This window comes from Daucus carota, chromosome 5 (assembly GCF_001625215.2).
Source record: "Daucus carota subsp. sativus chromosome 5, DH1 v3.0, whole genome shotgun sequence".
Classification (NCBI taxonomy): Eukaryota; Viridiplantae; Streptophyta; class Magnoliopsida; order Apiales; family Apiaceae; genus Daucus; species Daucus carota.
In genome coordinates, this window is record NC_030385.2 from 34,379,373 (window position 1) to 34,404,288 (window position 24,916).

At 35.6% G+C, this 24,916-nt stretch overlaps 3 protein-coding genes and 1 long non-coding RNA gene across 15 annotated transcripts; 2 read left to right on the forward strand and 2 right to left on the reverse strand.

Moving 5' to 3' along the window:
* Window positions 1–130: 130 nt before the first annotated feature.
* Window positions 131–2,139, forward strand: LOC108220465 (protein RESISTANCE TO PHYTOPHTHORA 1, chloroplastic). The gene is made up of 4 exons (XM_017394243.2): window positions 131–509; window positions 1,044–1,254; window positions 1,518–1,687; window positions 1,770–2,139. Exons 1-4 carry the CDS (start codon window positions 234–236, stop codon window positions 1,797–1,799), a joined length of 687 nt encoding a protein of 228 aa, XP_017249732.1. The 5' UTR covers window positions 131–233; the 3' UTR covers window positions 1,800–2,139.
* Window positions 2,140–8,204: 6,065 nt separating this feature from the next.
* LOC108219692 (transcription termination factor MTERF4, chloroplastic) lies at window positions 8,205–11,290 on the reverse strand. The gene is made up of 3 exons (XM_017393191.2): window positions 11,153–11,290; window positions 8,852–10,522; window positions 8,205–8,474 (listed from the first exon to the last, which is right to left on the reverse strand). The coding sequence occupies exon 2, from the start codon at window positions 10,491–10,493 to the stop codon at window positions 8,916–8,918; it is 1,578 nt and encodes a 525-aa protein (XP_017248680.1). The 5' UTR covers window positions 10,494–10,522; window positions 11,153–11,290; the 3' UTR covers window positions 8,205–8,474; window positions 8,852–8,915.
* Window positions 11,291–13,741: 2,451 nt separating this feature from the next.
* LOC108221953 (multiple organellar RNA editing factor 8, chloroplastic/mitochondrial) lies at window positions 13,742–16,763 on the reverse strand. The gene is made up of 4 exons (XM_017395824.2): window positions 16,369–16,763; window positions 15,408–15,505; window positions 15,271–15,336; window positions 13,742–14,212 (listed from the first exon to the last, which is right to left on the reverse strand). Exons 1-4 carry the CDS (start codon window positions 16,650–16,652, stop codon window positions 13,980–13,982), a joined length of 681 nt encoding a protein of 226 aa, XP_017251313.1. The 5' UTR covers window positions 16,653–16,763; the 3' UTR covers window positions 13,742–13,979.
* Window positions 16,764–19,027: 2,264 nt separating this feature from the next.
* LOC108222265 (uncharacterized) lies at window positions 19,028–24,686 on the forward strand. 12 transcript variants are annotated; one of them, XR_010291771.1, is made up of 10 exons: window positions 19,028–19,531; window positions 19,651–19,785; window positions 20,125–20,196; window positions 20,282–20,387; window positions 20,511–20,559; window positions 20,663–20,751; window positions 20,834–21,794; window positions 21,898–22,371; window positions 23,913–23,958; window positions 24,198–24,686. It is a non-coding gene; the product is annotated as an uncharacterized LOC108222265 (long non-coding RNA). The 12 variants fall into 12 exon arrangements; XR_010291774.1 differs by lacking the exons at window positions 20,282–20,387; window positions 20,511–20,559 and having other exon boundaries at window positions 20,125–20,220; window positions 21,898–22,052; window positions 22,204–22,371; XR_010291770.1 differs by lacking the exon at window positions 20,511–20,559 and having other exon boundaries at window positions 19,029–19,531.
* The last annotated feature ends 230 nt before the right edge of the window (window positions 24,687–24,916 follow it).

Below are 24,916 nucleotides of genomic sequence, written 5' to 3' on the forward strand. Positions count from 1 at the left end.
AATTATTTATGTCAAATAAAATAGAGAAAGAAGCAATAATAGATAATATAGATTATGTTGAAAAGAACGTTACTATATAACTTCACTGATATTCAAATTTAGATTTTTAAAAAAATACCAATGTTAGATTAGTATCACCGTTTATTTGCTATCTTTGCCATACATTTCTTATCTATAATTCATGGATTTTTCATCCTCCAGGTTGGAGCGGTGAAGAAGCAGTGTTCAAAACCATGAACACCTTAATTTCACACACTCTTTGCAATGCCCACTTGTTGAATTTAAACATTACAAAAACAAGTTTTATATTGCATTCTCACAAGTGTAGATACAAAAGACTAATCAAACTGTATGCATCATCATCATCTTCAAATGAGCAACAACTCAACACAAACACTGTTGAGGAGTTGAAGAAAGAAGCAAGTGGGGGAGGCAAGATTCAAGAAGATGATGAGAGCAAAGGAGCAACTCAAGTTTTAACTTCAGCAATTGACAAAGATCTCAAAAAGGTGTGGCCTTTTTTTTACTTCTTTAAATTTACTGAAAAGTTGAAATTTGTTTATAAATGAGTTGTGAGAAAGCCCATTTTGCATGTGCACCTGATTCTACCTAAAGAGGCCTAAATAGATTGATTAGTTGTGATATATGAAGCCAGTTTGTAAAGGGCACATACTTGGAGAAGCAAATAGACTGATTGATGTAATCTGTGAATGTATGGTTTGAGTTATCCGATTTAATAGGTTGAATGAAGCGTGGCGAGTAATTGACTGGTGAGACCTTGCAAGGAACCTGCAAGCTTGAAATTGGATTTGGTGACAAAAAAGGGATTAGGAACTGTACCCTGCTATCGTTCTAATAGCTTGAAAAAGTTTCGGGTCTTAATCAAGTATAGGAAGAGAGGGAGCCAGAAAATGTGTATCTCTATCTCTAATAGGAGTTAATAGAGTTTCATAGATTGAAATGCCATCTCAACATTGTAATACTTTTGTGGTTTTGTTTAATATTTTATGAGGATAATCAAGCAACTTTATTTTGCATCACAGGCTGTTCAGAAGACTGCAGCAACTTTTGCACCAAGGGCTTCAACAGCATCTAAAAATCCTGCCGTCCCTGGAAGTACACTGTATACTGTGTTCGAGGTTCAGGCTTATATTTCAATGTTGCTAGGAGGAGCACTCTCATTCAATCTCCTGTTTCCATCAAATGAACCGGACATATGGAGACTAATGGGGATGTGGTCCATCTGGATGTTTAGTAAGTTCTGCTCCATTTGACATGCAATCTGCTCTATGCTTCTATTTAATAAAGTCACAAATTTCCTAATCTTTTAAAGATAATACTTTGTACATGTTTCATCAAATGGAATATAATATTATCTAAGTATACAGGAGGGAGAACAAGGATTCAACACATATCTAAGTATACAGGAGGGAGAAAGAATCTGAACACATAAAATTACTAGAAGTATAATTGTGTGTATTTGTTTCATTTATCAAGCTTTTGTGTCACTATTGCAGCTATTCCTTCCCTTCGAGCCCGGGATTGCTCAAAGAATGAGAAAGAAGCCCTCAATTATCTCTTCCTTCTCGTCCCTCTACTAAATGTTGCAATCCCATTTTTCTTGAAGTCTTTTGCAGTTGTGTGGTCTGCAGATACTGTAGCCTTCTTTGGGATGTATGCATGGAAAGTAAGTTTAACATTTCAAATTTGCAGCTTAGTATTTCTAATATGTTATCGGGTACATGATATATACAATTTGTATTTTGCAGATGGGGTGGCTACAGAAAACAGAGAAATGATCTCCTCCTTTCAAACATGTCTTGTTCACATTCTTCCGTCGAATCAGTTTAGTAAATGCCGTGAAAGTGACAAATCTCGGCATGTGCAGCAGATTTTGAGTATAGGCCTGACAATAGTTCAGGCGAAAAGAAGAATCTGATTAGAGAAAAAGAAGATGAGTTGCAAGGATTTATCCTATTGCAGTAATTGAATTTTCACGTCTGGTGGCTTGCTGTTACATAATTATATTTGATGGTGGAAAGTTTGTTTAGCCGCTAAAATTTGTATATTGTAGGGGTAAAGAAAAAGTTACCTGGACCCAAAAAATGTTTTGATTGAATATACCAATTTTCCAATTCATTGCAAGTATGCTGCTTACCGATTATACTCACTTTGTAATTAGTTTTTCCGGTGAAAGGTCACCCTATATGCCTAGGATTTTGTCCAGGAACATGCTCATTAGCTCCATAGCAAATAAAGTATGTAAATCGAATTAACCGAGTGATAAGACCTGGTGGTGGGTGGGAACTCCCTGCGATACACACGGCCCGATATCGTTTGGGGAAATCTTCCAATTGTTTCTTCAAGACTTGGTGGTGGGTGGGAACTCCCTGCGATACACACGGTTTGAACCCGATATCTTTTGGTGAAATCTTCTAATTGTCTCTTCAACTCGGGTGAGCATCTAGGAACGAGTGAGGTTCGAATCCTCTGACCCTTTGGATCAACAGGTCACCCTATCCTGCCTAACCTGCTGATTAACTCCATAACAAATACAAGTATGTAAATCAGATTAACCGAGTGATAAGACCTGGTGGGTGGGAACTCCCTGCGACACACACGGTTTGAACCGGTGTCTTTTGGTGAAATCTTCCGACTGTCTCCTCAATTCGAATGAGCACCTGGGAACGAGTGAAGTTCGAAGCCCGTGACCCTTTGGATCAACGCGAGTGAAGTTCGAACCCCGTGACCCTTTGGATCAACGCAAGACCATGTTTATGTTAGTCCTTTCTGGCTCTGGGCGTACATGATTGGTCATGGACTCGTGGTCCATAGTTCTTCAAATGGGACTATGCAGGTTTGTGATTTGTGCAGTGGGAGCGGGTCTGAATTCTGATGCCCTCTTAGGTAAGAGTGATCATCTTCTGTTCAAAACCGGAAACCAAATCAGACCTAGCTGAATTATTAGTTCTGGTTAGAGTTCTTCACAATACAGGTCCGGTCTGGTTCACATTTTTATAAAATTGTCAGAATTCAGAAATATGTAAGAAGTAGATTCTCTATTCACTCATGACCTGCATACAATAATCACCACGGACAGGTTCCAGTAATTCAGTTTACAACTCAACACCAATAGTATCTATTGGTAGTATAGAAAATACAGCTGTACATACAGTAGTGGGTAGTTCAGATGACAGCTAAGCATAACAGACTTTCCCTCCAAGCTAGTGCCTAGTTAGTTAGACCTGTATATATAGCCAGCATAGTGTAGCCATTACTTTTACTCTGTTCTTTTGTACATTTTCATTTCTGCAATACAAGATATTTCTTCTCTCTTAGCATAAACATAGAAAAATAACATGGTATCAGAGCTTGCTGAAGGTTCCATGGCGGATATTACTTGATCTTCGAGATTTTCACTCGTTTTTTCTCGCACATCAGGTGTTCCTCTTTCGATCTACAGTTCGTTCTTAGATTTTCGTGATAAGTTTTGTACATAGTTACATTCTCTGTTTGTCAATTCCATTTCGTACCTGTTAGTTCTCGCCATTGTTGCTTTGTGCGAATTGATTCTACATAATATGTGTTCATTTCATCTGATTGATACGATTTCTGTGCTACACAAACCCTAGCTATTTGTCCAAACCCTAACTGTTACAATCATGACTCTCCAACCGAATCAAGATCCGTCGAGTGTATATTACATTCATCCTTCTGATGCGTCTACTACGCAACTTGTTTCTGTCAAATTCAGCGGTACTGGTTTTCATAACTGGAAACGATCAATGATGCTCACACTCTCTGCCAAGAATAAGCTTGGATTTGTCAATGGTACTATTTCTGCACCTGATGCTGCATCGAATGAGTATAAACACTGGGAACGCTGTAATGATCTGGTCATTTCATGGCTCATCTTCAATCTTGATGAGACAATTGCCAAAAGTGTCTTGTTTATGAAGACAGCATCTGAAATCTGGAATGAACTGGAAGAACGTTATGGATATGCCTCTGCGGCACAAACTTATGTTCTAGAACAACAATTGTCTGAAATCACTCAAGGAAGTGATACTGTCTCAGCGTTCTTTACCAAAATCAAGACTCTCTGGGATGGTCTTGCTGATGTTAGTCCCCTACCTGTGTGCACTTGCCAAAAATGTACCTGCAACATAACTCAGCGATTGTTTCAGAAGCAACAAGAACAAAAGGTTCTTCAATTCATGATGAAGTTATCAGACTCATTTGCTACAGTAAGGGGAAATGTTTTCATGATGCAGCCACTTCCAAATATTGCTCAGACCTATAGGTTGTTTGCTCAAGAAGAGAGGCATAAGGAAATCTCTAATGTGACTAATCAGACTGAGGCTATGGCTTTCTATGCGGACAAAAGGAAGTTTAATAATCAAGGCAGGTTCAATGGAGCTCCTACTGGAAACAGGGGCAACTGGCCTAACAATAACAATCCTAATGCCAAGAAGCCAAACAAACCAAGCTACTACTGCACTCACTGCAAGATTCCTAGTCACAGTGTGGAAAGGTGTTTCAAGATCCATGGTTTTCCTCCAGGATTTCAGGCTAAACAGCAAGAGAAGAAGGTTGCTGCTCTTGCACAACAGACTGATGCTGATAATGTACAGACTGGCAATGACACTGGTACAAACATGTCTCCAGAACAATACAATTAGATGATGGCTTATTTTCACCAGTCAAAGAATGTTCCTGATGCAAATGAGGATGATGATAAACATGCACTACTAGCAGGTATATGTCTTTTATCCTCTGGTAGTCATGACTGGCTAATAGATAGTGGAGCAACTCACCATATCTGCCCTAATCTTGATTGTTTTGATTGGTATGAGCCTTCTAAAGAAAAGGATAATTTCATTATTATTCCAGATGGAACAAAGGCCAAAGTTACTCATGTAGGAACGGTACAACTAAACAATGACATCAGCCTAAAGAATGTCTTACATGTGCCTGACTTCAAATTCAAACTGTTATATGTCAAAAGACTTTGTACAGATCTGAATTGCAGCATTAGTTTTACTAATGATCATTGTTATATTCAGGGCCTTTCTCAGAACAGGCCTCGGATTCTACTTGGTAACTTGCTCAATGGACCGTACAGTGTACCATCTCATACTTCACAAGTACAATCTAAAGCTACACTGCAGGCTTCTTGTTTTGGTGCTGTTCAAGAGATTAAGATGTGGCATCTCAGGATGGGACACTTGCCTTTTCCTCAGATGAAGATTTTACTGCCAGGTTTGCCTATTAGTGAATGCCAAAGTTCAACTATATGTCAGATATGTCATGTTGCTAAACAGACCAAGAAACCTTTTACTTCTAGTCATATTAAGTCTGTATCTGCTTTCCAGTTACTTCATATTGATCTGTGGGGCCCGTATAAGACTAAAAGTACTTCTGGCTGTAATCAGTTCTTGACTATAGTTGATGATTTTACTAGATTTACCTGGATACATTTACTCAAGTTTAAATCTGAAGTACCTGCTATTCTGGCAAATTTTATTGAATATGTTAACACACAATTCAAGAAAAGTGTGTTGTGTATCAGAAGTGATAATGCTAAAGAATTCTGTGAGGGTGGTTCTAAACTGTTATTCCAATCCAAAGGAATACAACACCAGACAAGCTGTGCTTACACTCCACAACAGAATGGTGTTGTGGAGAGAAAGCACAGACACTTACTAGAAACTGCTAGAGCTGTGTTTTTACAAGCCAAATTGCCTGATAAATTCTGGGGAGAATCTGTTATGTGTGCTGCTTATTTGATAAATAGAATGCCATTGAAGTCCATTGATTATCAGACACCTTATTCCAAACTTTACAACACATCTCCCCCACTTGAACATCTTAAAACCTTTGGTTGCCTTTGTTATGTTTCTACTCTTGATGTCAATAAAGGAAAATTTCATCCTAGAGCAGAAGCTCATGTTTTCTTGGGATATTCATCTTCCCAGAAGGGATACAGAGTTTATGATCTAAAACACCATTATGTTTCAGTTTCCAGAAATGTAGTGTTTTATGAATCAGTTTTTCCATTTCATGTGATTTCCTCCACCCAATCTGGTGTGTCAGATTTTCTCAATGAGATCTTCTTACCTAAAATTACAGCTCCAACTGTTGATCCTGATACTCCTGCACCACCAGTTACTGATGTTCAGACTGGTGAAGTCAGACATTCACATGATTCACATGAATCATCTCCACAAAACCACACACCAGTTAATACACCAGATAATTCACCAGATAACAGCTCACATCTAGTAGACAACCACCATCATACCTAAATGATTACCATTGTCAACTGGCTAAGTCTTCCTCACCACTTCCAAATCATTGGTGCAATATTGTTCCCAGTACATGTCTTCCTGAGTCCTGTATTAGTCTGCTTGCTTCTCAGTCTGTTATTACTGAACCTTCATGTTATGAAGAGGCTGCTACACATCCTTTGTGGATTGAGGCTATGAATAAAGAGCTAAAGGCACTTGAGGCAAATCAGACATGGGAGTTAGTTGATTTACCAGCTGGAAAAAAACCTATTGGATGCAGATGGGTTTTTAAAGTCAAACTTAATGCAGATGGCACATTAGAAAGATGTAAAGCACGTTTGGTAGCTAAAGGATTTACACAGAAGTTTGGTGTGGATTATCTTGAGACTTTTTCTCCTGTAGTTAAGATGAGCACTGTAAGGTCTATTATTGCTTTAGCTGCTAGCAGGAAATGGACTATTCACCAACTAGATGTGAATAATGCTTTCTTACATGGTGATCTAAATGAAGAAGTATACATGTATCCTCCTCCAGGTTTTGATAACCCTCTCAACAAAGTATGCAGACTAAAGAAGTCACTGTATGGCCTAAAGCAGGCATCTAGACAATGGTCAGCTAAGCTAGCAGTAGAATTGGTAGACAATGGATTTACACAGTCAAAAAATGACTATAGTTTGTTCATTCACAGAGATGGTCCCCACATTACAATCATGGCTGTATATGTAGATGATATTATCATCACTGGTAGCAATTCTGCACATATCCAGCTCATGAAGCAACGTTTGGACACTGTTTTCAGTATTAAAGACTTGGGAGTCTTGCATTATTTCCTTGGAATGGAGATATCTTATCTACCTGAAGGTGTTGTTGTTAGTCAAAAGAAGTTTACCAAGGAATTACTTGAGTATTGTCCTGACACATTACCTACCAGAGCTGTTACACCTCTCCCTCTGCATCTCAAGTTAAGTAGCTCTGGCAGTCCACCTTTATCTGATCCTGAAATGTATAGGTCACTACTTGGTAAGCTAAATTTTTTGATAAATACACGACCTGATCTGAGTTATACAATACAACTTCTAAGTCAGTTTATGCATGCTCCTAATACTACTCATTATGAGGCACTTCTACACACACTTAGCTATGTAAAGAATACTGCTGGACAAGGAATTTTATTACAAGGTGCAGATAACCTCACTTTATAAGCATATTCTGACTCTGATTGGGCAGCATGTCCTGACTCTCGTAGATCAGTTACAGGCTATGTGTTAATGTTTGGCAATTCTCCTATTGTTTGGAAATCAAAGAAGCAATCTACAGTGTCTAAATCCAGCTCAGAAGCAGAGTATAGGGCCATGGCATCTGCTGCTTCTGAGGTAACCTGGGTTGTGCGGCTCCTTCAGGAACTTGGTGTTACCAACTTGTGTCCTGTTACTCTACATTGTGATAATCAGTCAGCAATACATATTGCCAAGAATCCAGTGTTTCATGAACGCACGAAACACATAGAAGTCGACTGTCATTTTACTCGTGACAAGGTGCTTGAAGGGCTTATTCAGCTTACTTATCTTCCTACCAAGCATCAATTAGCAGACATTTTTACCAAGACAGTTCCTTCTCCTCAGCTGCAATATTTATCTTCCAAGTTGGGAATGTTCGACCCTCGGCAGTCTTCACATTCCAACTTGAGGGAGGCTATTGGTAGTATAGAAAATACAGCTGTACACACAGTAGTGGGTAGTTCAGATGACAGCTAAGCATAACAGACTTTCCCTCCAAGCTAGTGCCTAGTTAGTTAGACCTGTGTATATAGCCAGCATAGTGTAGCCATTACTTTTACTCTGTTCTTTTGTACATTTTCATTTCTGCAATACAAGATATTTCTTCTCTCTTAGCATAAACATAGAAAAATAACAGTATCAAAATTGCTGACATCTATTCTAGTTCCTGTATATACATACATAGGTGTTGAGTACATAGCACTGGTTACAATCCAGACATGGATATAACTAAGGGAGACGAGCATCACAGCCCAGTCCAGTCCATTAGAATCACATGATAGGCAGCTGCCAACAAGTAACACTGATCAAGGATTGTTGCAAAGCAAGAGTCCTGCTACTCGAGACAATCTACCTCAATGATTGGTGGCATCTGATAACCAAGCTTATGATCTCCATCTATGGCATCCTGAAGATTACGGAAAAGGGATATTAAAATCTATTGATATCGATTAGAAAAGCATAAAATATTAAATAGACATTAGTGCCTATATCAAAAGCATCCCTGACAGAATTCATTTGCACAGACAAATAAATAGTTTCAACAGGGCATTTTTACTTGACAAACCAAACAACTCTGACGAGCATTCTTTTGTTGATACAGAACACTCTCAACTTGCAGGACCAGTATATTCTTACTCTTCATTTGTTAAGGTGTTATTTCAGTAATTAGGAATATCTGGTGACGGAAACATAACCGTGACAAAGTAAACCTACATGCCAATTGCCAAAACAAGAGTTTCTGAGATTATAGCAAAACAGGAGGTACAATGCTTTGTAAATTACCTTTTTATAAGGCTCCATACTCAAAAAACCAATAATTAGGCAGTAGACTTCGCCACCAACCATTCTATACATATTCATCGTCGCCACTGTCTTCATCAAAGTCAGAAGCTGAGTCATCACTTCTGGGCTGCATCAGAGAATTCATGTCAAATGAAGAATCCATGTCCATCTCCTCCATACCAATAGTGTCATAGCTCATTTTTTCATCAAACTTTTCATCAGAACAATTAAGGAGCCATGCGAGAGAGCACTTTAATCCCCTCTTTGCAACCACTTTGTGTCTTGGTTTTATAGTGGACTCAAGACCATAGGTAAAGAAAGCAGGGAAGGTAACCAAGTCATCCAAGACTCTTCCCATTTTGCTCTGAAAGTAATTAAAATTGAGTTTCATAATGTCTATATTTAAAGCAAGTAACTGAGGACACCCAACAACCATTTTCTTCACTTGTTCCAGGGAGAATCCACATTCCTTGAGAAATTCCACATGCTTCACAATAGGTGTACTACTCAGGCTAATTATCTGTGGCATCTTCTCCACCACTCTTCCAAATTCTGCAGGTCTCAAGTCAATCAAGGTATTAAGAAATGTTCTCTGATGTAGAAGCTTTGGTGGCAGATCAATGCCAAGCATTTCAGGATATTGTGCAATCACAGAAGGAAGGGATGTTTCCCTAACTTCATATTCTATAAGTGACTTGACATTTGGTTTAATCCTTTCTTCCAATCCAAATCCAAGAATCTGAGGGCTCTTCTCAATCAATCTTGCTACAGCCAATCTCGGTATTCCTAGACATTCCAGATAGTCCACAAAAGGTTTTATCACACGACCTACTCGCATTCCCAATATCTCTGGATATCGAGTCAAAACCCCACCTATTTCTCTTCTTGCAACCCCAATGCCAACCAAATAAGCCACAGATGTGCTCATTGTCCCCTCAAGCTTGAATCCTAATACTTCAGGATACTTCTCTAGCACAAGAGGTATATCATTTGGCTTGATGTCCATTCCTTGAAGATATGTCACGACTGGTGCAAGGTCAACTACAACACTAGCATGCAAGACTTGGGGGTACCGTCGCAAAAATTCTGTAAATGTAGATTTTCTAACACCCAATTTGCCAAGGTAATCAAGCACAGGAATCATGTTTTTCTTTACACTGCACCCTAGAACAAGAGGGTAATTGTTTATGTCCTCTATAGTAAGACCCAGTTTGTGAAGAAAGTCCACACGTTCCCGCATAACCTCAGCTGTCACAGGAAGCTCTAACCCATCAAGCTCGTCAGGAGATATTCCAATTCCCCGTAAGAATTCATAAACCCGGGCACGATTCTCTATTCTGTCATTCTTCATATCTAACAAGCTAGGATGGGTATACAAGGATGAAGATTTACCTTGCTTCCGGCCCGAAAGAATTGCATCTGACTTGGACAAAGATGAATCCACAGATGTTGACGCATAAGATCTAACAGTGACTGAGCACTGTAATTTCCTCAGTAGTTCAATTCTTTTTCTACAATTGCTTGAAATCCATTGAGTTGATGCAGAAGCTAAATGGGGTTTACATATTGTACGAGTAGACAACTCGCAATTTACAAGCAAAAAGCTCGGTAGTGTAATGCCAACACAGGTAGCTATTTTCATGCTTTACTAGTACGCCACGGCCAAATTATCTGCAACACAAACAAAATGACATTCTTAGCTGTAATCAAAATAGGATCAATTGACCATATACAGTCACAATCAAACATAAGCTAATGATTAAGTAACTGAACCACACATTCAGAAGTAGAATTATAATAACTAATACCCATTCTTGACTTCTACCTGTAGAGCTAACGCAACATTTCGAAAACCACTAAACTAGTACTTATTTCAGGAATCTATAAACCTTCTGAACAACATCAGTAAAACAATAAACTTACATTTTAAGATTCCTAAGTGAATTCAACATCCACATATAAGTTGAACCAAACTTAAAAAAAAGACCAAGATTTTCCAGACATTCCGAAACTTTAAAGAATTTCTCGAAATTCAGGGGTCTTAATAGAAATGGCATCTCAGCTAGAAGAATATCTAATCTAGTTGTCAACTAAATTAAGAAAGTCACAACATTTTCAGTTCTATCTGTACTTAAACCTCAATCTAAACCCAGTCAATCACAAAATTCAAATTAACCCAATATCTTAGAGAGCCCTATCTTCACAACATTTTTAGGGACTTTTACAAAATTACAATAACCCATTTGCAAATATTAAAGAAATGAGAGAGCTTTAGAAAGATTGTACGAAGAAACAAAGTACCCAGATAACAAAGCGTCGTCCTTTCACTCTTTCTTGTTTGCCGCTACTGTGTTGTTCTTCAGAGAGTGGAGGCCAACAAATATACTTCTTTAAGGCTTGTTTGGCTACCCTTATCGTGATTCTCATTTTCTTATCTTTTCATTTCTTTTGTAGTACTCGTCCCATTGAGTTAACTGTTTGCACGCATGAATGGATCATGGATCGTCCACTATGTTTTTTTAATAAAATTATAATTTTCAAATTTTTATTCAGAAAATAAAAATAAAAAATATTATAAAATCATATTTTAAAGACCAAAAAGTAAGGGAGTAATATATATATATTGACATATTAATATATTATAGTGCAGCTCTGCTAATGTCAACTTGAACTAAATTTAAATATCAAATATTGGAGAATTTAAACATACTTACACCGTTCATAAATTTATGTATGTAGAGAAATGTTAAATCCAGAGCTAATTTTTAATTTCCAGAGCAAACAAAACTTGAAAAGACAAAACTGCCCCGTGCATATACAATAGCAAAAGAAAAAAAACAATATGAAGAGGTAATTTCGTCTTTTCAAGACTTTTCAGCTCTGGAAATTAAAAAACAGCTCTGGAAATAACATTTCCCATAACATTATTCCTATTTTTCAAGTAATACTGGACTATGACCGTTGAACACGAATTTATATGATTTTTTAAATTTTATATATTATTTTATTTTATTACTTCCTCCGTCTCAATATACATGCCTCTTTTGACTTTTGACGCGTCAAATTGACTATAATTTGACTGAAATTTATATATATTATATAGTTGAATTATTTTTTTAAAAATTCCATTGAAAAGTGAATCTAGCCTATTTTAATATGTAACTTTCTATTTACTAAAATAATACATAAATATTTTTTAATAATTTGTCAAAAGTTAGTCAAGACACCTCAAAAAACAAAATGGACATGTAAATTGAGACCGGAAAGTATGTTTATGATCTTTTTTTTTGACGAAAAGCAAAGAATTTAATAAATAACTGAAACCCAGCCGAGACAAACCCTCGAACTGTCAAATACAACCTGATTAAGAAACAAAAAAACGAGCTAAACATATAGCCGCTTTATTTTCAGATCGCTTAACAAATAGAATATTTGAATTCTTTAAACCAAAAAGTATTACAATCAAATTTCGAACAATCTACATCAGTTGTGAACATAGTAGCATCGCAATCGACATTCATATAAGCAGCATCTATAGCCTAATATTCAAAATTATCAGTTACATCAATTGATATTGGATCAACAAATGATCCCAAAATATGAACAATTTTATGTCGTGAAAGGTAAGCTCTTACTATATTCACCACCATGCCATGTTTGATACAAACCATGCGAATTACCCAAAATATCATGTAACTCTTTCTTAAAAACGTTACCGAGACCCATAATAAGACACACATAAACATCAAAACAAACACAAACATTCCAAAAAGATGGGCACAGCCTTGATGAAAAGGTACTCAACAACAACTCACCCAAAAAAATTAGATCTTGGTTTTATTGATAACACTGATAAATAAATAAAAAGATGATTAATCAGTTGAGGGGATGAACGATGAAGAGCGGAGAAGGAGAAGTGGCGGGCGACTCCTCAAACTGCAAACATGAGGAATGATATGTTTGCAAGAATTAATTATTATGATCATTTTAATATCGGTTTGTCTAGTGTGTGCCTATGGGCACATGCTAAGCGCGGAAATTTTTGGATTTGGGAGATTTTGATTGGTGTGGTTGGTGTATTTGCAGGGGGTCCACCATTATCAAGAGAGAGGAGCCAATCAAAATGATCTAAGCACAAAATTTTCCGCGCTTAGCATGTGCCCATGGGCACACCATAGAAAAACCGTTTTAATATACTTATCTAAGTTTTTATTTTATTTCCGTTGAAGTAAGCATCCAGTTCTCTTTTGCACACGTTGACACATTCTGTACTACAATAGTCCCGCGTAGAGGTGGAATTGTTGTGAATTGTTGTTTAAAAGTAAAACTTGCTATCATCATATTTTAAATTTTGATTGTTTTTCCTAAACAAATTATATGTTATAATATGCATTATTTTGAAGATGAAATTTTAATAAAATTATTATATTGTTTATGATTTCGTAAATGATGAAAAATGTTTAGCAACAATAAATATAAGTTGGCTGGTAGGTTTTTTATCTTTAATAATTTTTTCATTTCTAATTTTAATTATTTAGAAGTCTAATAGATATATGTTATGATTCCAATGGGGTTTCACTAATTAATAAAATGTACATCTGCCGAAAGGCCATCTGAAAAATTACTGGTCTGGTCCTGTTGGCTACTCCATCCTCCGCTAAAAACCTGGCCAGTGAACCAGCCTTCATGTTTTTAGGTAGTCGGAGTCCTTCATGTAAATCGTCGCTGCATGGCATGGTTCCTTTCTCCAGCACTATACGATCTTCACTTAAAACTTGTAAAGAATTAAGGATGATGTGCCAACAAGTAATACTCAGTCATGAACTATATAAAGTTGCGTGAGATCTACCTTCTTTAAGCACTAGTGAAGACACAGCTCATACAATTAAGTGATAACCTCTTAACAGAAGCACAATTTGAGAAATGCAGGATCAGAAATATCAACCTAGATCCATTTAACAGGATTACATATAGTTCAATACCAAAACACACCTGGTGTTCACTCAGGGAAAATCCTAATCATTCCAACTGTTTCGAATAAAACTCTTAATTATCATCATAATATCATTTAATAAAGACAGTAGCAGCTAACCGTCTGAAACTTAACACTGTCCGTAATTTGTAATCATCACGGGCTTGGACCGTTCCACCACACCCTTACGCGGGAAAACCAAGCTCTTGGAATGGACAACTTATAATCTGCTTCCTTGTCTTGGCTTGTGGAATTGGTGGCTCGAATCTCAGCATCTTTATGGTCATCCATGTTTGTGGGTGAGCTCACCATCCCTTCTTGCATAGCCCAATAGGCGGCATGATACTTTCGATCATAAGGTACTGGCCGCCCATCAATAAATGGTTCCCCTGCCATAGAAAAATAAAATAAAGCGGATCAGGATAAAGATATTAACTTTATCAAGGCTAACCCATTTTCCGATTTGTTTCAACTCCCATGATATGGGAATATACCTCATAACAAACTTGTACAAACATTGAACACTGATCTATATGCAATGTCAAAATGTTAGTTGTTTTTCTTATTTGCTTCATTTACTACTAGAAATAAGGGGAAATTATGATAAGCTCGTCAGAGGTGAGCCCTCTTAGACTCTAGACAGTAGATGCTTTCTTGATACTCACTGCACTGAACTTTATAATCTTAGTCGTAGACTCATAGATATTCTTTATTGCAATTTGTCTCACACTCAAAGAGTAGGTAGCAAAACTATTCCTAGCTACCATAGTGTTATGGAGTTGTTTTTGGAGGAAGCATCCCGAATTCCCAAGGAGGTACAGGTAGAACGATAGAGCACAAAATCATCTCTAGTTATGACGGTCTCTGCCCTGGGATATGAAGTAGTCTGCTCCTTGCATCTTAAAAAATTGGTCCATAATGAAGAATGTTTTACAAAAGGGCTTATATTGAGGTTGGATTAATCCTTTCAATTAATTCAAATCAGGGTTAATTACTTTAACTAGCCGAACAAAACCATAAAAAAATATGAAGTGTATGACAGCTGACCACAAAAAGAGTGGCGGTCTAGTTTTATCAGTTTGAAATAAGTATTATGTGTTACATTGAAGTCCTAATGTTGTGTAAGAATTATTATACTATTTCATATTCATATATTTGTATTTAGGAACAAGAACACACAGTTATTAAATTATGCATGATGAAACGAAGTTCAAATGATGAAATGATGAGTCAACATCTCCTAAACATAAACTGAATACAAAGATTACATATATATTATAGGATTGTAGTCTTCTTGTTTTACTCATCATAATTGTAATAAAGAGAAAGAGGACATGAATTGAGTAACGATCTCGGTTATTAAGAGAATCAAGTACCTGTAAAGTTGTTGATAAGGCTACTCATCATACCTTAAGTGTTTAAAGAATCAAAATTAACAGATTCATACCCCCATAATCCCTCTTCTCGAGATCCATGTAAGTGTCCTCATTGATAGACAGAACCTGCGGCATATCTGGGACAAGAAAATTAATGAGAGACAGAAGTTCCGCAAAGAAAGAAAGAAAACCTAAGAAGAACACATACCTCTCAGCTTGGAACAAATTTCTTCATCAATAAGGGCTCCAATCGCATAATAATGCCTGGTTGATACAGAATATATTTTCATTCTGGCCTCTTCCTCGCTGCAAAACACGACACAATTATAATTATTCAACTATGAGTATACACGAGCAAGTAGGAGTATACTTCTTTTCAACAACCATAAACTACAGTATAAAGATGGACCTTGTACGATCATATAAACTACATGTATACCAGTAATATAATGAAAAATCAGACACACCGTCTAGGAGATTCTCTAAGAGTAGACAGATCACTAATATGCTGAGAAAAAATTAGTGGAAACCGAAGGGACTGAAAAGAGAGTGATAAACTCATTGATCCAAGTAGAAGAGTTATATTGGTTGTATTTGTTTCAACAAAAATCTGTCTTAAAGGGGTTAATGGAACTTAATTGTGAGTCTGAGACTTGACAACAAAACAAAACCAGCAATTAATCATTGTGACAACTAAGACGAGCATTGAAGAACAACACCCTGGACCCTTTAAACCGTATTTGTATTTCTGTTACCTATGATGAATCAGTATTTACTCCCTGCTTTTATAGTAAACCCAAAATTTTAATCATATTATTAGAAATATCATCTTGCAGTTGCCCAAAAATGATGTTCAAGCTTAGCAATGTACATATATTAAAAAGAAGAGCCCAAAAAGCCATTTACAATTTAACAAAATATATAAAATTACACTACATGACAGTTTAACAAAATTTGGTCCTTTTCATCATACTTGTATATATATATACACCTCAGACTTGGTCTTGTACATCATGCTAATACATTGTTCCTATATCACACTTTAACAAAATTTGTACCAAACCAATTCTGACTTTTTCTAACTAGGGCTATCCATATATGGTAAAAATCAAAGCCAGCTAAACATATAATCAGAAAAAGCAATGATGGAATCGAAAAAAGACGAGTACCTTCCAAGAGCACGAGCAAGAATGTTGACATAATTTTTGATAATCTCATCTCTAGTTGGATTACCCTCAGGCTCCTTCACCCATATTATCCAGTGTTTCCCGTCCGCCCCGTGATCCAACAACCCTTTCATCAAATTACCACCGGAGGACAAACCTCGTGCTCCCCCCGCCGTCGGAGCGTTGCGTAAGGCGGTGGTTGGACGGAGAAATGAAGATGGTGTTCTGCGGAGGAGAGTAGTGGTGTTAGTGCTTGATAAAACCCTAGCAACATACTTGGCAGCCATTTCTACTTGTTTTGTTAATTTTTGCTCGTACTGATCACGGTCTTCCTCTTCTCTGATATACTGTATCTACCCAGACCTAAGTAAGAGCTCATGAGAGCTAATAAGGGTAATACTGCTAACTTTGACATGAGAAACATGACATGAAGATGACCTCAAACTATTACCTGGAATGACAACATTTTTTACGATCTTCTTTATTATTTTATATTTTTCTTATATATTATTGGTAATTTTAATCAAAAATTTATAAAACTAACAAAATATTTAAATTAATTAATATAGAACTCTAGCCTTATTATGAGAGCTAAGAATATCTAAAAATTATCAAATATAATCAATTAATAATCGTTGCGTCTGATTTTTGTGTAAGATATATACTATTACCAACCTACACAACGTTAACAAAGTTCAGTAAAACTATACATTTTTTTCTTTATGCCATGTAACTTGTGTAATGTATGTTCTTTTAATATATAGACTTCACGGTCTTTTAATATATAAATGTGATGAATCTAGTTAACATATTGATAGGGATGAGATTTGATACCGACAAAATTATAATTGTATATAAAGACCTTACCTAATTATATAAGTTTAGGAAAATATATAAATTATTAATTGGATTTCAAAAATATTTTCAATAGGAAACACTTTATAACATTTAATCGAAAATAATTACCGAAAAATCCCGCATTTGCCTCTCTTCTTAACTAACCATTTAAAACCAAAACTTACGTTTATTTTTATTTATATAAAGCTATATATATATATATATATATATATATATATATATATATATATATATTCACGTGATTACATACTACTGATTCAAATCATAGAGTAGATGTTATTAGGGTTTCATTCCTGTGAATTCAATCACAAAGATTTGACTGATTAATGGTGAGGTCCGCAAAATGAAAATAGTCACAGTTGCCTAAAACTACTACTCCTGTGAAATCCAAAACTAAAGTTTCTGACAAATACAAAAGGATGGGCCCTCCTAGGGGCTAGGGTACTCTGGGACTGCAAATGTAAAGAGCAATTCAAATTCCTTTTCCAAGTGCCGTCTCTCTCGTACTCACTCGATGCCTCTCATTTCCTTACCTTCTTTTTCTTTACCTCCTTACACGTATTTTAAGATTATTATAAACATACTCCCTCCGTCCCAATTTATCTGTATTGTTTGACTTTTTATGGTCAAATTGACCAAACTTTGACTGCAATTTACATATACAAAATGATTAGAAAAAATTATAAAAAATATATCACTAGAATCTATGTCTATTCTACTTTAAAATGTAATTTTTCGATTTTCAAGATCATATAAGAATAATTAGTAATTGACGGTCAAAATTTGGTCAATTTGACCACAAAAAGTCAAACAAGACAGATAAATTGGGACGGAGGGAGTAGTTCTCTACTCCTTCCGTCCCACCAAAATGTTTATGTTTACGCACGTATTTTTAGGCTCTTATAAATGATAGTTTGATAATGTTTTTTTAAAATTTTCTTTTTTTGAATAAAAGTTTAAACGTCAATTTTTTTTTCAGAAATTCTTTTAAAAATAAATATAAAATGTAAGTAAACTTTATAAGAGCCTTAAAATGCGTGCTAAAAAGTAACGTAATGATCTTGGTGGGACGGAGGGAGTAACTTATTTTTAAGATTTTTTTTTATATATAAAAATTCAAATATCAAAATTTTATTCTAAAGAAAAAAAATAAAGAATGAAATTTTTGTATATATATATTCGAAATATCGCTTGGTTGTCGATCCAAGAAGGAAAAATCATCAAGGTCGATCCTGTTTAGCGCGAAATCTTCGAAAGCAGGGTGAGATCTCAGTCTTTGAGGCAGAAGCAGTAGGTGTGTTGGAAGCATTAATATGGGTGTATGAACTGAACATCCAGAATGTGATTATTGAGACTGATTCAATGCTTACTGTACAGGCCATTAACAAGCACTCGGAAAACTTGCTGGAAGTAGGAAATGTGTTGCGTGAATGCTGCTCTCTTCTTAGCACTCGGCAGGACATTAGCATCTCGTTTGTTAGAAAGCAGGCCAACAACGTAGCCCATATGCTAGCTAGGGTTCCATATGAGGTCAATTGCTTTAATGATTTTTATTCTCCTCCACATTCTGTGTTGGAGACTCTCTTGTATGAAGCTGCTTTGAATTAATATAATCCCTCATTTTCAAAAAAAAAAAGTAGGAATAAAAAACAAGATCGGGAAAAAACATTTTCACATCTATACTATACTATATTATAAAAAGCCAACATGGATATATTTTGTAATCCTACTTTTCCTTCACGTTTTTTGGTTTCGTCGTACTTTTTTCGTCCTACCTTTTTGTCATCCTTGGACTACTGCTAACAATACGTCTCCTATTTTACGTCTCCTATTTTTATTTTATTTTTTAAAGAATCTCTCCTATGCGATTTGGGGCAAGGAAAGGCTAGGGTTTTTCACACATCCAATCGATTTTTATGAGATTAATTCATCTGTAATTCAAGGTGAAGTTATGTGTGGTGGTGATTTAGTTGAGCGGTGGCTGAGTTGCGTGTGTATGTATTGTATACTGTAGTTTGGGTGTCGATGGTGTGTGCGCGTTTTGATTGGTGTTTGTATACGGAGTTGGAGCTGTGGGGTTGATTGGGAATTGGAGGCGGCGTTCGAACTATATATGGCGTTTTAGGCATTAAAATTTGGATATTCGCGGCGGTTGCTGCCGCTGCACGTAAAGGGAAGGGGACAGCGAATACAGATGGGGAAAATTGTATATAGAGGTCTTGGTATTGCCACTGCTATTTGGGTGTTTTTTGAAATGATGGGATACCATTAGCTCACATTAGTATGTCATGTCATAATACCAACTTTGGTAGTCCTTTTCCTGCAAATGCATCAACCTTTATTAGCAAGTATCTATTTAATATGTTTCTCTGTTTTGCTTAAATGAAGCTATCAAGTACTCTTCACTGATGATTTTAATGTTATCAGGTCTCCACCTAAATGTTGCAGATACAAGTTGGAAAATGGCCAGTCGATGCCGTCTCTCTATATGGTTTTATCTTTCGAAAATCCTGGATCAGCACCATCTCTTTGATTCTTGGCACGTTATTCGCCCCCATCACTGTAAGTTATTCTCCATTTCATACTGTTTTTTACGTCTCTGAAAGTGCTCAACTAAGCTCCTAATTCTTACCTTATAACAATAGTTATTCTTGCCATGTTAACAATTCAAGTATAAATAGAATAAAGCAAGTCATAATTCTCTTTTCAAATCAATTTTCGAATTGAATGTTGCAGTTTTTAGTTTTATATTAGCACCTGAAGTCACTCTTTATGTCCAAATATAGATTCTGGTTTTGAAGTGGTTTTAAACCTTGATCGAGAACAGAGATACGAGTATGTTAGTCCTTATTACATATACTTATATACTACTTTTATTTATATGACTAAGAATTTCTGCAGGTGGAATATATTGACAGGGGACCTGGAGTTGGTTGATTCTCTAAATGGACATTATGATACAGTCTATGACACGTATGACCCCCGCAATCTAACTAGGTATCTTGTTCTTTACAAATATTAATTACTGAATAAAGTGCTACTATTTGGGGTTTTGTAGTGAAACTAGAAGTACATTGTGGTCATCTGTGGAGATCCATCACTAATACTATACTAATGTACTGATGTTTACTAAAACACACAGGAGATAGAGTTTCTGCAACAAGGTAATGTAATGTAATGTCATCAAGAGTCAGGTCTAAATTAAGTTTATACTATACTGCATCCATTGTAGTGGATTTCTGGTTTTATTTTTCCTCTTCATGTTAATATATTCTGTAATTTACCAGCGAAGATTATTTGTGGGTGCAATACGGAAATTTTATGGAACGGACAACTGTAATCTCAAATTTGTTTAGCAGCCCCTCTTCCTTAATTTACCAGTTTCAAGCGCCATGATTATTGTAACAAACTTCTCTTTCATTTTTTTTTCTGTTTACAGAGTTCCTTCGGAGTGATTTCAATTTTTTCATCACTGATCAAATCATAACTTATAAATCTAATAGCTCCATCATTCCATGGACAAGAAAGGTGTGAATTATATCTGATTTCTTTTGGTGTGTTTTTGTTTGAATATTGGAGAGATTTTGATATCTATTTTATATACAAACAGGCTGTAAGCGCATATCTTTGGGACCTAATTCTCCTTCGACGCGTGATGGTGAACATACCTTCATGGTAATCTGTATGTTGTTCTAAACTTCAGATTCCTCCTATAAGGTGTTTGTATGTAAATTTTTTTCAATTAAATACATGTTTCAAGAAAACGGCTACTTCTACTACTGTGCCCATTATTTCGTTAGATCCTCTATCTGGCGAATCACAGGATTCAGGTTATATTATATTCACTGAAGATATTGGTCTGTGTTTCATAGGTATATGAAGCAAGAAGTTTATTGTTTCTTACAAGTAGAATGAATAGTTTAGACGTTAACTATGCAATTCAGAGAGCCCCGTCCATCTGCAGGAGACCGGCTTTCTTTCTTTTCTTTTTTTTGCAGGCTAGGGAGATTAGTTTCGGCCAATGTGTTGAGAACACTTCATCAGAAATTTATTCAGTCAACTAATTAGCCATGTATAAGCACAACAGTATCACTCAAAACTAATGCAACTCAATATTTAAATTATAATTAATAAAGATTTATGTTTAGTTGAGTCATTTGTATGCCTGGTGTAGTATCTTTTTATAGTGTATTATTTGTTGACACCAAATGAGTGTGTTGATTGTTTGACCTCACTGGAACTGATAGACTTAATTTACCTTTACAGTATTTTGGATTTTGGTGTAACATCTACTTTTCCAGTTAATGTGGTTGAGTCTAAGGTGTGGACACATAATGGCCTAATGGCATCTCTCATTTATGTTGAGGATTGCGAGTCAGGGTACCTAAATTGAGGATAAGCAGAAGATGGATAGAAGCTATTTGTTACAAAAGCTTATGAGATGCTTCGTGATCCTGGTCCTTACTGCGCAATTGAATTATCAAAGATTTGGAAGTAAGGTTTACTTTTGTCCTCTATGACAAAAGTTTTACTACAGAGTTAGCAAAGCTGGCTAAATTAACCTTACACTGGTATGTTTAATAGTTGTAATATTAATTAGCAATTTCATCTTTAGTTTGTAGAATATTGTAAGTATAATATTCTAAATAAAAAATTCTCCAATCTTAACTTCAGGGCTCACTTAGTAGCTGATGAAACTATTCTGGGATACTGTTGTTAATCAATGTGATATCTAATGAATCTCAGAAGTGATAAAACAGGATGCCAAGCATAAGATCAGAGTAACCAACGATGATATTGAAATCTGCTGTTTTGCACCATCTCAGAAGGTCCCTTTTTGCTATGACTTTTCTTTAGTTTCCACAACATATTTTTTCATAGTCCATGGCCACATATATCTTTGCTCCGAATAATGGCAAAGGAATTCCCTGCAGCTTCCACATCTTAATGTAATGATGTCTAATGTTATTTGTTTTCAAGGACATGTCTGAAGACTTTATTGTATGTTTGAGAGCAAAGGCAGAGCCAGAGGTGCTATCAACAACTGTAAGGGAGTTTGGAGTACATAAAACTTCTTTCGCTATTGGAGACTCTGGATACCTTCTCCCAGCACTGTCTTCAGCTAGCAATATGGAATTTTTTATTCAGGTAACCTGTTCATTTAGTTTATGATCCTGGCTTTCTGAAATTCTAATTTCACGTAGGAGGATGTTCTTTTCTAAGAAACATGTTTGATTATGGAACTTCTTAAGACTACAAGATTTAAATTATATGTCGTACTTGCAACTTTTCAGTTCCAGTTTCGCCTCATAAACAATCACTGGCTGCGGCTACACCTGCCACAGCTGGTGAACAATTGGATAGTGGTGTACATTGCATCTTTTATCATGCAATTACATAAATTTGATTGTTTACTTCAGTTCAGCCTTCTTAGTGTATTTAAATGTTTATGTATATTAAATTAAATTGATTCTTCATATAGATTTCAGCTTGACATCATCCAAAAAATAGTACAAAAATCACAAAGAGTTCAACGCTAACTTATATATAGGCACCTGCGCTAAAGACAATTTTCATTATTTGTCAAAGGTTAAATTAGTTTAGTCTCCTCCAGTCTTATAGCATTTTTATGAGCTTTCATGGCTACATGTATGGTTCCAATACAGGGTAACATATTATTTATACAGTCACCTTAGTAGTCCTATACATAAGTCAGTACTATATCCCCAACTTATATATAGGCACCTGTGTTTAAAGTTGTTTGAATACAATACTTGGTCGTTGAATCTGATCAGGCTTGACAAGCCTGGGTTAAGTTTGTTTATGCATTTTAATTATAATTAAATTATTTTGTCAAGTAGAAGTAGATGACCCATAAATAGTAAAAATATTTTTTCAGTATAGGTGACACCACTGACCAGTGACATAATATGCAAGCCAATTTACAATGGTAGGTTTTTAGTGTTGTAATTGCAATATGCATTTTAATTTTATGCTATCCGATAGAGTGTAGCCATTTTCTGCACAGCAACTTGCAATCTTATCTTGACAAAATTTGCTGTTCATAGCTGCTGCAACTAAGCTTGGTGATGACATGCCCTAAATTCATGATAATGGCAATTTGGTTGTGCTTATCTGAGCAGGAACTTAACTCATAATATGAGCTTTTTGAGAAGGGATTAGTCTGCAAATTGTTTTTGGATTGTGACAAAAAACTAATAATCAGATAACATATGCAGACCTCATACATAATATTAGAGGGAGATATCATGTTCAAATATAAAGATAACATATCTAGGTACTATCGTAGAGTTAGTTTTCTGAGCGCTTATTTGTAGTGTAGGTTCAAATGAGAACCAAATTTGGTTCACTCCAAGATAAAATGAAAATTATAATCATATAGGCTAAAAATGATTAGTTCTCTGTATCATTTTTAGCATATACAGCTTTGAGTCGGATCCTATATAGTATATAGACGTTATTTCTACATTGTAGTTAAAATATTAGGATACCTCACCTAGATAGATCCTTGATCTAATTAATTTTTTTTTGCCAAATGATCATTTTAGTTTTAAAATGATGAAACATATTGAGATTTAGTTGACAATATGACCCATAATTATACATGCACTATCATAAAACATTATGTGTGTTTATTGTCACTTATGAAATAATTTATTTTTGTGCAGAGCAACATATTTACGGTTATGCTGGCTACCTGATATTCATTCTTTGGTAAGTCGTGCTTTCACCTCAGTACTTTATTCAGCCTCTGTTGCTTAGTAGAGGGAAACATCGTGTATCATCCCATGCGGCCATGCCCATTGACTTTACATATATCCATCATTTACATCATGCACTAAGAAAATACATTTTATACTGCATTTAAGTATCAAGTAAGAAGAATAAATGAGATTTATGCATTGTTGGATTGTCTGGTAATAACCTTCTGAAATGATCATGATTCTGTGCAGCTAAAAATAAAAAAATGTGGCTATATTTGTGTCTCAAAGATCAGTAACTCTGAGCAGAAGACTTCAACTTCACTGTCTGATATTGATACAAATTCATTCATTATCTTGCCCAGAATGATGCAACAACTTAGAATGACTTCATTTCTACTCCGTTTAGCACATATTTAGAATTTGGCATAATATTATAAAATTAAATTTGATCGAGGAGCAGTTCATGGAAGTGCGTGCTAAAGATCAACAACACCCTAATAAAAAGTTTCGGATGAGGAGGCTCACAAGGATGAATGACAGGGAGGGAAGCTTTTCATTGCATGCACACACAGAATAGATTTAAGCTCTTAAGTTTTAAGTGTCTGAACACTTCATGTCAGTCTAAATTATCTTTACCCGAGTTATGTTGTCCAGATTTTGATTGCTTTCCCAGGATTCATGTATTCTGCTGTCATCTTCTTGCTTAAACCATCAAATATCACATTATTATGTGTCTAACCTCGAAACTGAAATAAAAATATCCGGTATAACTAAGTTTTATAAGTATTTACTTCTATTATATCATAATTTCAATACATTATCTTATAACGATGTTAAAATTAAAATTATAAATATATGATTTTGAATATCTTTTTTAAAATAAATATAAACAATTAGAGACATATGTTACTTTTTAATTATAATGTATTCTACTCGAAAACAAACACGAACCTTTGTATAAGTCTTTT